Here is a 13810-nt window from a genome sequence, read left to right as displayed (position 1 = left end):
GCAGGAATCCAAATCAAAGCAGATCTGACAGACGGTGGACCCCGTTTCTCTTGAATGCCTCCAGCACTGGAGTGCTCAGTAACTCTCAGGGTAATTGATTCCATTGTCATACTGCTCTAACAGTTAGGAAGTTTTTCCTTATGTTCAGCCAAAATCTGGCTTCCTGTAACTTGAGCCCATTGTCGTGTGTCCTGCACTCTGGAATGGTAGAGAAGAGATCCTGCCCCTTCTCTGGATGACTACCTCTCAAGTATTTGAAAGGTAGTCATACAGTCATATACCACCCCACTTAGTGGCAAGCCACTACTCTGAGTGGTGAACAAGGAAGGGAGAAGATAAAACCACATCCGTCCGTCCGTCCGTCCGTCCGTCCGTCTGTCTGTCTGTCTGTCTGTCTGCGTTTTTGTTTGTTAGATTTTTATAGCAAACCAGCTACTCTGAGCAGTTTGCAGCAGTATACCTAGGGGAAATAGTTACACAATCAACCGGCTACAAACGAGTGCTATAAATAACTATAACTACTACTCAGCAGAACAAGCCACAGTCTATTGACAACAAGGCATTTTAATTCTTCTTCCTTTTCCTTCTTCCCTCCCCTCTCCCATTGCCTGAGGGGGGGCCTCCCCAAATGCTTCTCTCAAGAGTCCTAGTTTTAGGGGCTTCTTAAAGGTTCAGCGGGGGGGGGGGGGCACCTGGCCTATTTCCAGCAGGAGGGCATTCCGAAGGGGGGGGTGCCAATGCAGAGAATCCTGTGAGCGGCAAGATGAATTTAGGACCACAATACAAAAACAGAAAGAAATGATCTAGCCACATCTGGATACAGGTCCATAACTCTTTCCTCAGAGATAGCATGTTTTTAAAGGCTTCTTTGTAGAGTTCCGTCTTAACAGATTTTCTTAAAATATAGAGGAAGAGGGCCTGGTGACCTCTGGTGGAGGAGCATTCCACAATGGTGGAGTCACCAGCCCTGCATTCCGGAAGAGAAGCCTTCATTCTAAATTCTGTTCTCGGCTTTCCCTTCTGCCTTTCCCGTTCTTCAACTTGACAGAGTTCTCCGCAGAGCCCAATAAACAGAGCAAAAAGGAATCATTTACATTTTTAACACTTAATCAGCCTATAAACTGCTTTATAGCCTTTATCAGGGACTCGTCTTGTTCTGCGGACTTTTACTGACTAAGCATTTTATACCCAGATAGAGACAGGGTGCGCCTACATGGCCCATATATGGGTGTGAAAGCTGAACAGTGAAGAAAACTGTCAGGAAAAAAAATGGATTGGTTTGAAATGTGGTGCTGGAGGAGATCTTTGGGGATACTCTGGATGGCCAGAAAGCTGAACAAGTGGGTCTTAGATCAAATCAAGCCTGAACTGTGTCTGGAGGCAAAAGAAAAAAAGAAAAAAAAGTGAAACTGAGGCTGTATTACTTTGGGCACATCATGAGAAGGCAGGATTCCCTGGAAAAGACAATAATGCTAGGAAAGGTGGAAGGCAGCAGGAGAAGAGGAAAGCCGAATACAAGATGGGCTGACTCTCTAAAACAGCGGTCCCCAACCTTTTTGGGACCTCAAGTGTGACACGCCCCTCCACGAGCATGACACACCCCTCCGCAAGTGTGACACGCCCACCGTGTGTGCATGGGGCAGGGTTACGTCTCTGTGACCCAGTTCCGGCAAGCCCACAGACTGGCACTGGGCTGCAGACCAGGGTTTGGGGACCCCTGCTCTAAAGGAAGCCACAGGCTTGAGCTTGCAAGAGCTGAAGAGAGCAGTTGAAGAGAGGATCTTGTGAAGTTCACTGTTTCCTAGGGTCGCCAGGAGTTGGAGGGGACTTGACGGCACATAGCAACCATAGATGTCCCAATTATTCCTTCCTAGATAAGTCTAGAGTGTGCTAAACAGGGTTGCTTTCAGATGCAGGGTGATCCTTCCATCACCATGAAAGGACCAACCACATCACACCTCAAGTGGCGATGTTTAGCAACATCTAGAGGGATGGAAATGTCTCCTCCTGTCTCCTCCTCCATGCTTTGCCTAAGCCTCCTAACAAGCTTGAGAAATTGGAAGCTTTCCGTATCTTTGTCATTGCTGCTAACTAACACAAAGCCTCGGCGATGCACTGAAAGAGCTTTTTAACACTAGAAGAAATGCAAAACTTCTTCTCCCTTCCCCTACACAGGTGAGCGTCAAGGAAGCTTTCCATATCTCAAGGTTGTTAAGTGTTAAATCGTCTGTTGCCAGCCTATAGCTTCCCACACAGGTCAAAAATCTGTTTGGGAGGGCTGTGAAACTCCTCGGCTCCATGTATCAGGCAACACCGAGGGCTATGGGGAGGAAGGGGGAGAGATTTTCGTTGCACCACCAGTGTGACTTCTTTCGGTATCATCCCACAGTGACAGCAGATGATGGCAGTTTCATGGGACTGATGTGTCCACTCTGCATTTTGATCCAAACTTTGAAGAAGCTAACCAATGTGCTGAAATGATTTTTTTTTGGGGGGGGGGATACACTTCAGCACCTTGGTTAGCTCCAGGGAATTTCAGACAAAAGAAAAGAGCCAATTCACCTTCTCCATGAAATAAAAAATAATCATAATCTCTTCTAGGCTATGGACCCTAGCTCAGCTCTTCTTAGGTCTCATGGACCTGACTCTAATTCTTAAGCCCAAATACGTAGACTAGAGCCATTTGATTGATGAGGGCCTGGAAAGATTTATATAAGTTCCCTGATTAAATAGGTCCACTTCAGGCGAGGCGAAGTTGGAGTTGGCTGTGTTTGTCACATGTGTGAAAATCATTCCTTCCGAAATCAAACTGGACTTTAAAGTGTTGATCTTTAACTACATCATACCTCATGATTTTATTATTTTCTGAAGCAGTTGACTGGCGAATGAGCAGACTGAATGATTCGGGAGGGGGAAAAAACCTTCTTAAAAACCACATAAACATCAGTCATCATTGCCATCATCTGTTTTATTGCTTTGTCACGCAAGCTGTGGAAAACAACGTAATAAAGGATCACAATGACAAAGAGGGAAGGGGGAAATTCCAATAGGATTTCAGTTAAAAAATCCCCCAAAAGTTAAAATACGTTGCACCCTTGCATTATAATTAAACATAAAACTTTAACAAAAGTAATAAGAATGACAGTTGTTATGAACTAAATTAATAGTTCAATGTAGGTTTTTTAAAAATAACTGAAAATGTTCCCCTCATCCATTCTGATGACAATTTTAAAAATTCTTTTTATTGGGGCTTTGGGGGGAGCGAAAGGTGCTTCAGAGCCCAGGGCATGGCAGAATTGTCCCACACACCCCCTTAGAGCAGTGGTCCCCAACTTTTCCTAAACCGTGGACTGGTTGGGAGAGCGGGGTCCACATGAGAAGGTGCCCCCCATGCTCACGGGTGGGTGGGGGCGCTTGCGCTCATGCACGGGTGGGCGGGGCACCTGTTTGTGTGGGTGGACAGGCCGTGCGTGCATGCAGGTGTGCATGGGGGGTGCGCATGGGGGCGGGAGATCTGTCGCCACGGTCTGGGTTGTGGGGGCCCTGCCTTAGAGGACACACATGGAATTTCTGAGCAATAAAATTAGGTGTGTGGGCAAGATGGACTAATGGGGTAGGAGATACACGCAGACCGTGGCCCACGCTTTATACAATTTTGCTCTATACCCAAATCTCCCACCTTAAATTATGCAATGTTTTAATGGCCTTTCCTGTTTTCACAGGCCTGTTTACTGCCTATGTGGGAGAAACACTGGGAAATATGTTTTCTGTGGTAAGTTTTGCTGATTTTAAGGGTTGGAGTCACCACGTCTTGGGGAAGCAGGCCAAAGTCTTAGGGAATCGTTCTGTTTCGCTTTGTCTCCAAGGGAGGGGAAAATTTAAGTAGCCGTGAAGAAGGAGAATCAGAGAATAGTCAAGTTGGAAGGGGCATCCAAGGCCATGCAGTCCAACCCACTGCTCAAGGCAGGAATACAAATTGAAGGATATCTGTCAGGTGGTTGTCTAAGTTTCTTTTGAATGCCTTCAGCATTGGAGCACTCAGTACCTCTCAGGGTAATTGATTCCATTGTCGTATTGCTCTAACATTTCGGAAGTTTTTCCTGATATTCAACCAAAATCTGGCTCCCTTTAACTTGAGGCCATTGTTGTATGTCCTGCACTCTGGGATGATCGAGAAAGTCTGGTTTTTCTGTGCATGTGGTGGCTTTAATGCTTGGGTGCCCCACTCGGTCCATGCCTGTTGGCACCACAGATCCATGGCTCAGTTTTGAGAGGTGGTTTTAGGCATATTTTGCTTGTGCAAAAAAAAGGGCACCACCAATAAGCCCTGAATGGAGAGGCCCTGTTCCAGTCGAGTGAAATACAGGGCTGTGAAGATGTCTGACCATCTGACCTTGTCACTTGTAGCTTTTGAACACACTGGGACACTGATTGTGCTGCAGAGTTTTGAATTTCTGGTTAAATTTCTTTAGCCGCACAACAGAAGAGCAGGAGATTCACAGAACAGAATAGCTTCAAGATCCCCAGATTAGTCCACCCGTTTTCTCATCAACTGGCGCTTATGGTCTCAATAGCTCACTCTGAGACCTTCATAGGAGAAAGAATAAAAGGTTTCATTACTTACAGTTGAACAGATCAAACATCAAACTGACAAACGTGACTGCTTTCAGCAACAGACTCTCAAGAGAAAGAAAGCACTGAGCGGAGCGGTGGGATTCAGAGGCAGGAGGGAATGGCTGACTAGTGCTGGACAGGGACCCAGAGGGGTCCCTCCTAGCCAAACCTACTAAAGGCAGCATGCGAGGTTGGGGAAAAAACAACCCAAAAAGACCCTCCAACATTAAGGCAGGGAGTGGAAACACAGCAAATCTCACATGCTTTCTTCTTTCACAAGTGCTGTCAGTAGTAGTGCAAAGCCTGGGGGAGTGGAAATTTGCCCTTCCCAAACTATCCCTCATTGGGATCCAGCCTGTGGCATCAAAAATCTCAACCCCAGCCACCCATTCTTTGGTTTGGGTCCTGAAATTTCAGGGAACATGGTAGTGCCTGGCTGGCAACGCTAGCAAAGAGGTAGAAGAGGGATTGAATTTCTCAAGAAGCTTTCTTGCCAAAATGTTGGCCGTCACCTTTCAGAACGCTATAAAAGGCCAATAGGGAAATGGATGCATTGGGGAAAAAATGGAAGGAAAATTCTTGTGTTTATCTTGGCTATGAGTCTGGATGATCTCACTAAAAGAAAAGAAAGAAAAGAAAAAGGTCAAATAGGAATCACAGATGTAATCCAGACTAATCTAAACCAGCTGGAATACCAGGGAGCCAAATGGGAATTTTCACTGAGTCTAGGGTTCTTGTGTAGTCCAGGCTCGAGTTCAAAACTAGCTTTGACATCACTGGGCCTTCTACCTGCACACGCCGAATACCCCTGGTGGTCGTTCCTCTGAGGAGGAGATAAACCTGACTGGTTCAGCTTCCAAGAACCCATGAGACGGGGTGTTTCCAAGTCAAGCAAGCCTCTCAGATGAACCAGAAGGAGACGAATGTCACCACAGAAAATAAATGAACCGGACGGAAGAAATTAAAAGATAACTTTTCCGTCCTTCTCTTTTCCTCTACTTTCACCACTTACAGCCAGCTGAATGTACAGTAGGACTCCCCTTATCCACAGGAACAGTCTCCACTGATTCATTTATCCAAGGTCTAAAAATATTAAAAGAAAAATCCTAGAAATATATATTTCCATAGATGACATTTCTAGAACTGGCCACTATTGGGACCCAGACGCCATACTATGTGTAGCATTTGGTAGAGAAATATATTTCAACCTGGTCATTATCAGAACTGGCCACTAGAGGGGGGCAGAGACCATGCCATGTATAGCGTTTGATATTAAAAAGAGTGTTTCCTATCATCTACGTTTTTCAGCATCCATAGGGGAAGGGTGGGCTTAGAACCAATTCCCCGCAGATATGGGCGACCTGCTCTACTAATTCAACTAAGACATGGTCTGTTCTCTCCTCTTGCAGTTTGGCATGCCGCTGGGAACCTGGCCATTCTGTCTGTCTTCGCTCACCTTCCTGCTTCTAACCACCACCAACGAGGCCATCTACAGGCTGCCTCTCTCCAAAGTTACTTATCCAGAAGCTAACCGGACCTATTACTTGACCAGAAAGGAACAGTGCTCCAAATCCACTTGTGATGTGTAAGAGATTAAATCACGAGCACCTCTTTTCTCACCATGCTAGAGAAGCCATCTTGGCATTTCCTAGGGACGAGGAAGACTGTGAAACAGAAGGGGGGTGGGATCCATTCTGGCCGATGTTCACTGGGCATTTTTTTTGTCCATTTTACATTGTAAATACGTACCTTCACTGGGTTTCAGATAGCGTTGAAAGTCGCTCAATAGTTCAGTCAGAAGCTAGCACAATGTCTAGTTCCAGTTCCTTCGGAAAGGTGCATGAAGCTTGTGGAGTGAACCGAGGGGTGAGCAACAGGTTGGCTGTCTGTGCCCACCAGAGGCCAAAATGGGCCACTGGGGGAGCACAACTGGATTTTTAAAAAAAAATAAAAATAAAAACAGGATTTTTAAAAAATAAAAATAAAAACATGGGAGTGAACTTTACCCTCTAAGCTCCAAAGATGGGCCTGTGTGATTCTCAAACTTATGGAGATGGCCCTCCTCTGGTTTAGATCCAGAATGACCAGCTGGAGGAGATTCAGCTGGATCTGCCTTTGAAACATTTTTTATAAGATGTGGCCAGGTTTTCAATCAGGTCGGTTTAAGAACCTGCATGCCAGTCACTTAGAAAGACAGTCTGGGAGAATGTGACTGGGCTGGATCCATACTTAAAGCAGATACCCTGAAATGAATGGATTATCTGAATGATGATTATCATGTTTTGCACTTTATGGTCTGCTGATATAGCTACCTATAGATCCAGTCCAGTTAATCTACGGTGTTCGCATGAAGACTCACTGATTTAGATTTCGCATACAAAAGTCCAGCTCCGCTTGAGTGTATACGCTCCACTTGATTTGAAGCCCCACTGATGGATGATATTGACGTTATTATAATGCCTGAAAACTCGTAAGAGGTCAGTTTGTCTAAGAGAGAGCCCCAGTTCTAGAAACAGGTTCCAGACCTGAACAAAATTAAGCTCATCAGTTAAGGCTGGCTGCCGTTAATTTATTTAATCATTTATTTAGTCAAATTATACCCTACCCAACTAGTGATAAGCCACGAGTCTGGGTCGATACACAAATTCAAGCACAAGAAACAAATTAAAGCAATAATCCTATGAAAAATACTACCCCAACAAACCTAATTAACAATGCCTAAGTTACAAAATGAACAGAAACAAAACAGTTGATTAAACATGTAGCAATCAATGTAGGGGCATCACAAAAATACGAAGAAAATAACATTTTAAAGGGGGGAGGCTTTCAAAGACCTGGGTAAAAGCCAGGTTTTGATTTGTTTCCCAAAAGCTAAGGAGGGTCGGGGCCTGGCACACACCTCGGTGGAAAGTGAATTCCAAAATCAGGCGGCCACTACTGAAACGGTCCTGTTTCTAGTTGACAATTTCCAGGCCTCTCTTGGAGTGGCCACCCTAAACATCAAAGGCTGGAGAGACAGGAAGTCAACCTCAGAGAAAGATGCTCTATCAGTTAACAAGGTCCCAAACCATAAAGGACTTTATAAGAGAACATCAGCACCTTGAATTTGGCCTGGAAGCATACTGGAAGCTGTTGCAAAAACGCCAGCACAGGGAATATATATGGTCACATTTCAGTGTATCTGTGACCAACCCGGCCGCTGTGTTTTGCACTTTGCTGCAACTTCCGAACTGCCTTCAAGGGCAGCCCCACATACAGAGCATTGTGACACTCAATCCTTGAGACTGTTGTTGTTGTTTAGTCATTAAGTTGTGTCCGACTCTTCATGACCCCATGGACCAGAGCACGCCAGGCCCTCCTATCTTCCACTGCCTCCCGGAGTTGTGTCAAAGTCATGTTGGTTGCTTCGCAGACACTGTCCAGCCATCTCATCCTTGGTCGTCCCCTTCTCCTCTTGCCATCACACTTTCCCAACATCAGGGTCTTTTCCAGGGAGTCTTTTCTTCTCATGAGATGGCCAAAGTATTGGAGCCTCATCTTCAGGATCTGTCCTTCCAGTGAGCACTCAGGGTTGATTTCCTTCAAAATGGACAGGTTGGAACTCCTTGCAGTCCAGGGGACTTGAGACTACCCATGCTTGAATCAGTGTTATTGGGGATCTCCTATTGAGAAGTTGTTCTTCTTCTTCTTCTTCTTCTTCTTCTTCTTCTTCTTCTTCTTCTTCTTCTTCTTCTTCTTCTTCTTCTTCTTCTTCTTCTTCTTGCCTCTAATTCATGGCAACCCTATGAATGATTGCTCTCCAAAATGTCCTTGTCTTCAACAGCCCTGCTCAGCTCTTGCAGACTCGATTCTCTGGCTTCCTTTAGGGGGTCAATCCGTAAAGATAGGCTGTAAGTAAAACAAAATAGACACCACTTGCTTCAGCTTGTAAGAGGCAAAGGTGTGACCTTCCCCATGCCTCTGGAAGGCCACAGTTTGGGAACCTAAGAATAACCTTCTTGGATCAGACTAAAAAGTCTGCCTCGCCTAGCATTCTCCTCACACGGTAGCCCATCAGGGCTTCTTCTGACAGGGCAACAAAGTCCCACCTCCCCGGTGGTCACAAAGGAGCGTGTGTAGGGCTGGCAATCAGATCCAAACCTTCCTTTTAAGCAACACTTCTTTGAAAAGTGCTTCTAAGACCTTCTGACCTGGAGGGCTTCTGAGTGTGAAACTCAAAGCCTGGGACAAAATGAAACTAAAACTAAAACACACCGAAAGGAGGAACACCCCCCCCCCAAAAAAAAAGCATGGAACACCTTTTTTAGAGTTGCACAGAAAGGAACAAGAGAAGACTTAGTTGTACTACGGACAGCAGGAAAAATGCCAATAAAACCGGTGTGGAACTCAGTATTTCCACAAGGACCTTTGGAAGAGCCTGACGTTGCCACTGGGAAACCTATGAGTCAGACACGGCTGTAAAGCCATCTCCCTTGCTCAGCAAGTGATATACAGTACAACGCCTCTGACGCCCAAGGTGACGCACAGCCGTTGTGATTCGTTCTCCACTCCGCTTTTTGCCATGGGACTCAATATGATCTTGTTTCCCTTTATTTATCAGTACATAGGCTGTATCTGTAGCCCTTTTCGGTTGTATCTGGGGGCTCAGTCGAGGGCTAATCTCAAGTTCATGCTTCGGGTTCTTTTCTTCTTGCTCACTTCTGAGCTGTGGATTCCTTTCCTTTCCCCGTTTTCCCCTAACTGTAATAATTTCTCCTGACAGCTGTCCAAACCTGCAGATTCCAGGTAGTCCAGAGCTTGAAAGAATTTTGCTGGTTTAAAAAAAAAAACAAAAAAAAAACAGGAAAAGCAAAGGACAAAATATCACAGCACCCTAAAGACTTGCCAATATCTTTCAGGGTGCCTCAAGATCCACTTTCTCATCCAGGCAAAGATTTTTCTGAGTTCTCAGCTAAGAACAGCACTTGTCTATTCTAGAAATACCTCTCGGGCCTGTTGGTACATAAAAGGGGATTAACTGAGTAAAGAGGAGGTGGCAGGGCGTGCTTCTAGCTGTCCTCTGGCGTGCTCTGGTCCATGGAGTCACGAAGAGTCGGACACAAGTTAACGACTAAACAACAACAACATCTCGATGGGAGAGTGCAACCAAGAGGACAGCGATGAGAATGAAGAACAGCTATAGTGGCTAGAAACAGCTGGGGAATGATGGGAACTGCAGTTCCACAAAGCAAAGGCGTCTAAGCTCTTCAAGTTGCCATGTTATTACAGCTCGTGTCTCTAGCGTTTTCTGCTTGGGCACCAAGTAATTCATAGATGAAATTCCAGACTCGTGGCAGCTTCCTGCAATTTTTTTTCATCCAGTTGCAGCTACTGAGCAACTGGGAAATTGATGTTTTGTTCAAGAGGCTCGTCTTTCCCGTCCCTCTTCTGCACTCTGAGCTGTCCTCCGTGGATTTTCCTTCTGATGGAAAACATCTGCTAGAGAGCAGCTGAGAAACAAAATCAAACAAATACAAGGAACAGAAAGAAGGGCCCATTCGCTCCTAAGATATATTATTATCGAATCATAGACGAATGGAGTTGGAAGGGGCCTTTGAGACCATCAAGTCCAACCCCCTGCTCAAGGCAGGAATCCAAATCAAAGGATATCTGCCTGGTAGCTGTCAAAATTTCTCTTGAATGCCTCCAGTGTTGGAGCACTCACCATCTCCCGAGTTAATTGATTCCATTGTTGTACTGCTCTAACAGTTAGGAAGTTTTTCCTGATACTCAACCGAAATCTGGCTTCCTGTAAATTGAGCCCATGATTACGTGTCTTGCATGCTGGAGATAACAGAGAACAGATCCTGCCCCGCTTCTGTATGACTACCTTTCAAGTATTTGAAAAGTGCTATCAAACCGCCCCCGCCCCCAGTCTTCTTTTTTCTTTTTTGCAAGAAAACAAGAGAGAAAGGTCTCTCTTCCAGCAATCATACTCTGTGGTGGTAGAAAAGGCATAGAATAAGATCAAGACATGCAAGGATTCGCTCAGCAGCGCAGCACTATGGGTTAGGATTTTATAGTGTGATTTCGTACAGCGTAGCAACATCACACTGTTACTGGGGTTCAGAACAATGCCCTTTCTGTACCTTTGATTTAGCTTCTGCCAGCAGGAAGCCTGTTAAAGCAATTAATAGGAATTAGTTTCCAGCTACTGCAAGCATTATATGAAGAGGCTGCCAATTTCAACAGCAAGCAAAGAAAGATCATCTCCAGATGGTCAGTCACAGAATGTTGCAGGAGTGCATTGCTAGTCTAGCATATACAGGTCATACACTTGCGTGAGCATACAGTCATAGGAATCGTGTCATTATTGTGTCATTGCTAGAATATCTTGTATTAAAACTATGCAGCTATTTTTAACATTTGTCTTGCAACCAAACCTCTGAACCTGTGGCTAGAAGCAATGATGGGATGGATAAAGGTGAATAAACTAAAATAATCCAGACAATTTGGAGGGATTGTAGGTAGAGGATATTGATTAGCCTAAGTGGGCAGAATTGACTAGCTTAGGCTTGCAAGAGTCCTAGATGGGGTTGCCCCCCCCCCGAAGGACCAAGTACTGGACACAAGGGACTGAGCTTTCTCGGCACTGGCTCCCCACCTGTGGAACTCCCTTCCACTTGACATCCATCCCATCATTATAAGCCTCCACATTAGCCCCGAAGACTTACTTTGTCCTACAGCTAGATTAATCCTTTTTGGTATCCTTATATAAATGTTCAATTTTGTTATTTCAGTTGTACGATTTTCATGTTTTATTATTGTTTTACCATTGTTTTACTGTATTTTATTGGTTTTAATTTTGTACAGAGCCTAGGGAGCGTCCTCCCCCAAAAGGCAGCCTGTAAATCCTGTAAATAAATAATTGAAATTTAAGTTATCTATACATAAATTGCGTGTGTTGCTTCTCATACAACAAATCACACATGTTATAGAATACAGTGTGGGTTCCAAAGAGCTGATGAAAATATCTTTAACTGCAGACTAAATATAGAGTATCCTCAATCTGTTATGAGAAAACATTCATAGGGTTCAAAGTTAAGCAATTTTGAATAAATTGAGTGCAAAAAAAATGCCAGTGATGGGGGATTCCCGACAGATAGCAACAAGGAGCAAAAAGAGAGATTTGAAAGCGGAATTTCACAGCAGGTGTAGCAAACTTTTGTGTTCCGCACCCAAAAAGATCACAGAGATGATTAAATAGAATAATAATATCAAAGAATAGTGAAGTTAGAAGGGGCCTATAAAGCCATCAAGTCCAACCCCCTGCTCAATTCAGGAATACACATCAAAGAATATCGGCCAGGTGGTTGTCTAAATTTCTTTTGAAGGCCTCCACCTTTGGAGCATTCACCACTTCTTGAGGTCACAGGTTCTATTGTCGCACTGCTCTAACAGTTAGGAAGTTTTTCCTGATAGCCGAAATCTGACTTCCTGTAACTTGAGCCCATAGTTGCATGTCCTGCACTCTGGGGTGATCGAAAACAGATCAGCTATACTGACGTTCAATCCAGAATGGAAGGAGAATAAGTAAGTATTTCACCTTATTGCCCTAAATGAAACCTTCCAAGGTTGATGGATTCTTCCTAAAACTGAGACCTTAAGGTATTGGGTATGCTAAGCACAGTTTCTCCCAGTATCTTGGATTGGGGCATGACGCAGCTAAATTTAGAGTATGAATTTATAGAAACTTAGAATCATAGAATAACTGAGTGGGAAGGTGCCTATAAAGCCATTGAGTCCAACCCCCACTGTTCAAGGCAGGAATCCAAATCAAGACAGACCTGACCAGAGGGTGGTCGTGTTTTCTCTTGAATGCCTCCAGCGTTGGAGCGTTTGCCTAACATCATCTAACATATTCAACCAGAACGTTATCTCCAGGTTATGTTACAATGCAATGCACATTAAATGCTGTCAATTTCCTGTGTTGTGGTGCGTAGCCTCAAGTCACATACCGTTTCTAGTGACCCTAATAGGGTTTTTGATGTATGTGAGATATTTAAGGAGTATTTTTACCAGTTCCACTCCCTCAGTGAGTTTCCATGGTACTGCAGGGATTTGAACTTGGGGCTCCTGAGTTCTGACGTGGGGGCGCTGTGGGATAAACCCCAGAAGCGTCTGTGCTGCAAGGTCGGAAGGCCAGCCGTCGTAAGATCGAATCCACGTGATGGAGTGAGCTCCCATCGCTTGTCCCAGCTTCTGCCAACCTAGTAGTTCGAAAGCATGTAAAAATGCAAGTAGATAAATAGGTACCACCTCGGAGGGAAGGTCACAGCATTCTGTGTCTAGTCGTGCTGGCCACGTGACCACGGAAGATTGTCTTTGGACAAACGCTGGCTCTACGGCTTGGAGACAGAGATGAGCACCGCCCCCCTAGAGTTGGACACGACTGGACTCAATGTCAAGGGGAATCTTTACCTTACCTCCTGAGTTCTAGTCCAACACTCTGTCCACTACACCAGTGGTTGGGTCACCCAGGTGTTCTTGAACTGCAACTCCCAGAAACCCTGGCCAAGCAGAACTAGTGGCGAAGGCTTCTGGGAGTTGCCGTTCCTCCCAGTTGGGAACCACTGCATTATGCTACCGTGGATCTTGTAAATCTGCTACAGATCTCTTAAAAAGACAAAAGCACTGTGCCAAATAGAGGCAGAGAGGTCTACCTCTTTCTATCACACATTTTCCACCGCAATGTGAGAGCCAGAAATTAAGGAGGAGGTGCAGTGGCGATCAGCAGGAACGCGCAGCCAACAGAAAGCATTATTTCTTGCATTTATGCTCATCTGCTCTTCAGGCTCGTAAAAGCCTGCCAGGAAAGGACATTTGAAAGCAGAACGCAGCGTTACATTTTGCATTTAAAGCTTTGTACACATGCATTTTCTTTTAAGAAACAAAAGTCACGACGCTGATCTCAGAAGACTTGACACCGGTAACGGTTGCAACACAAAACCACTGCGAGAAACAGACCCCATAAGATTCCCGTCTTCTTCACAAGTTCCAGGACAACAATAAAGAGAGCAGAAAAGGGAAAAAAAGATGGCACATGGTAGTTCTGTCACCATGGCAACCAAGATCCCTGGATGGAATGCTGCCAAGCCTGGTAATCGTGAGCAAACTTTTCCGTTGGCCAAACCTTTCCAGTTCAACATTCAGCATT

General features: G+C 44.9%; 1 protein-coding gene across 2 annotated transcripts in view; it reads left to right on the top strand.

The window, feature by feature from the left end:
* SLC14A1 (solute carrier family 14 member 1 (Kidd blood group)) overlaps positions 1 to 6550 on the top strand; it is a 41726-nt gene extending 35176 nt beyond the window's left edge. For both annotated transcript variants that reach the window (XM_072992981.2, XM_072992980.2), the window contains 2 exons: positions 3723 to 3772; positions 6024 to 6550. In XM_072992981.2, the coding sequence (XP_072849082.2) occupies positions 3723 to 3772; positions 6024 to 6203 (230 nt within the window). In that variant the 3' untranslated portion in view covers positions 6204 to 6550. The remainder of the gene's footprint in view (positions 1 to 3722; positions 3773 to 6023) is intronic.
* Positions 6551 to 13810: the final 7260 nt, after the last annotated feature.

The sequence above is a fragment of the Pogona vitticeps genome, chromosome 2, assembly GCF_051106095.1.
Source record: "Pogona vitticeps strain Pit_001003342236 chromosome 2, PviZW2.1, whole genome shotgun sequence".
NCBI lineage: Eukaryota > Metazoa > Chordata > Lepidosauria > Squamata > Agamidae > Pogona > Pogona vitticeps.
This window is presented reverse-complemented; position numbering and strand designations above follow the sequence as displayed.